Here is a 437-nt window from a genome sequence, read left to right on the forward strand (position 1 = left end):
TACTCACTTTAGCCATAAGTAGGCATAGTTTGGTGGTTTTTTTAGGGTCTCTAACGTTTCTAATATCACAGGAACACCTTTTGACCCAACCTACATGCTGAGCTGTGCTGTCTCCAATGTCATATGCTCTGTCGTCTTTGGGAAACGATATGATTATAAAGACAAGAAATTTCTGGCCCTGATGAGCAACATGAACAACATCTTTGCACTGATGAACTCCCACTGGGGACAGGTACATTCAGTAACCATTTCACAGTGGCAACATTGTCCCTGTCACAGAAATCCCATTTCAGTCCTCTAATGAGGACCCCATCAATGCTCTGCTGCATAGGAGGGAAATTGTTCAAGATCAAGAAGCAGCCTCCCCAATGGAATTGGTTTTCCCAGCTAAGTGTAGCTACTCAAGAGTTCTGAACACCCTTCTTCTCAACGTGTAC

At 43.7% G+C, this 437-nt stretch overlaps 1 protein-coding gene across 1 annotated transcript in view; it reads left to right on the top strand.

Moving 5' to 3' along the window:
* Nucleotides 1-71: 71 nt before the first annotated feature.
* LOC103811392 (cytochrome P450 2C8-like) overlaps nucleotides 72-437 on the top strand; it is a gene marked incomplete at its 5' end in the record, with an annotated part of 1,924 nt that continues 1,558 nt past the window's right edge. The window contains one exon of the mRNA XM_009084363.1: nucleotides 72-232. Within this exon, the coding sequence (XP_009082611.1) occupies nucleotides 72-232 (161 nt within the window). The remainder of the gene's footprint in view (nucleotides 233-437) is intronic.

This window comes from Acanthisitta chloris, unplaced genomic scaffold (assembly GCF_000695815.1).
Source record: "Acanthisitta chloris isolate BGI_N310 unplaced genomic scaffold, ASM69581v1 scaffold10481, whole genome shotgun sequence".
Classification (NCBI taxonomy): domain Eukaryota; kingdom Metazoa; phylum Chordata; class Aves; order Passeriformes; family Acanthisittidae; genus Acanthisitta; species Acanthisitta chloris.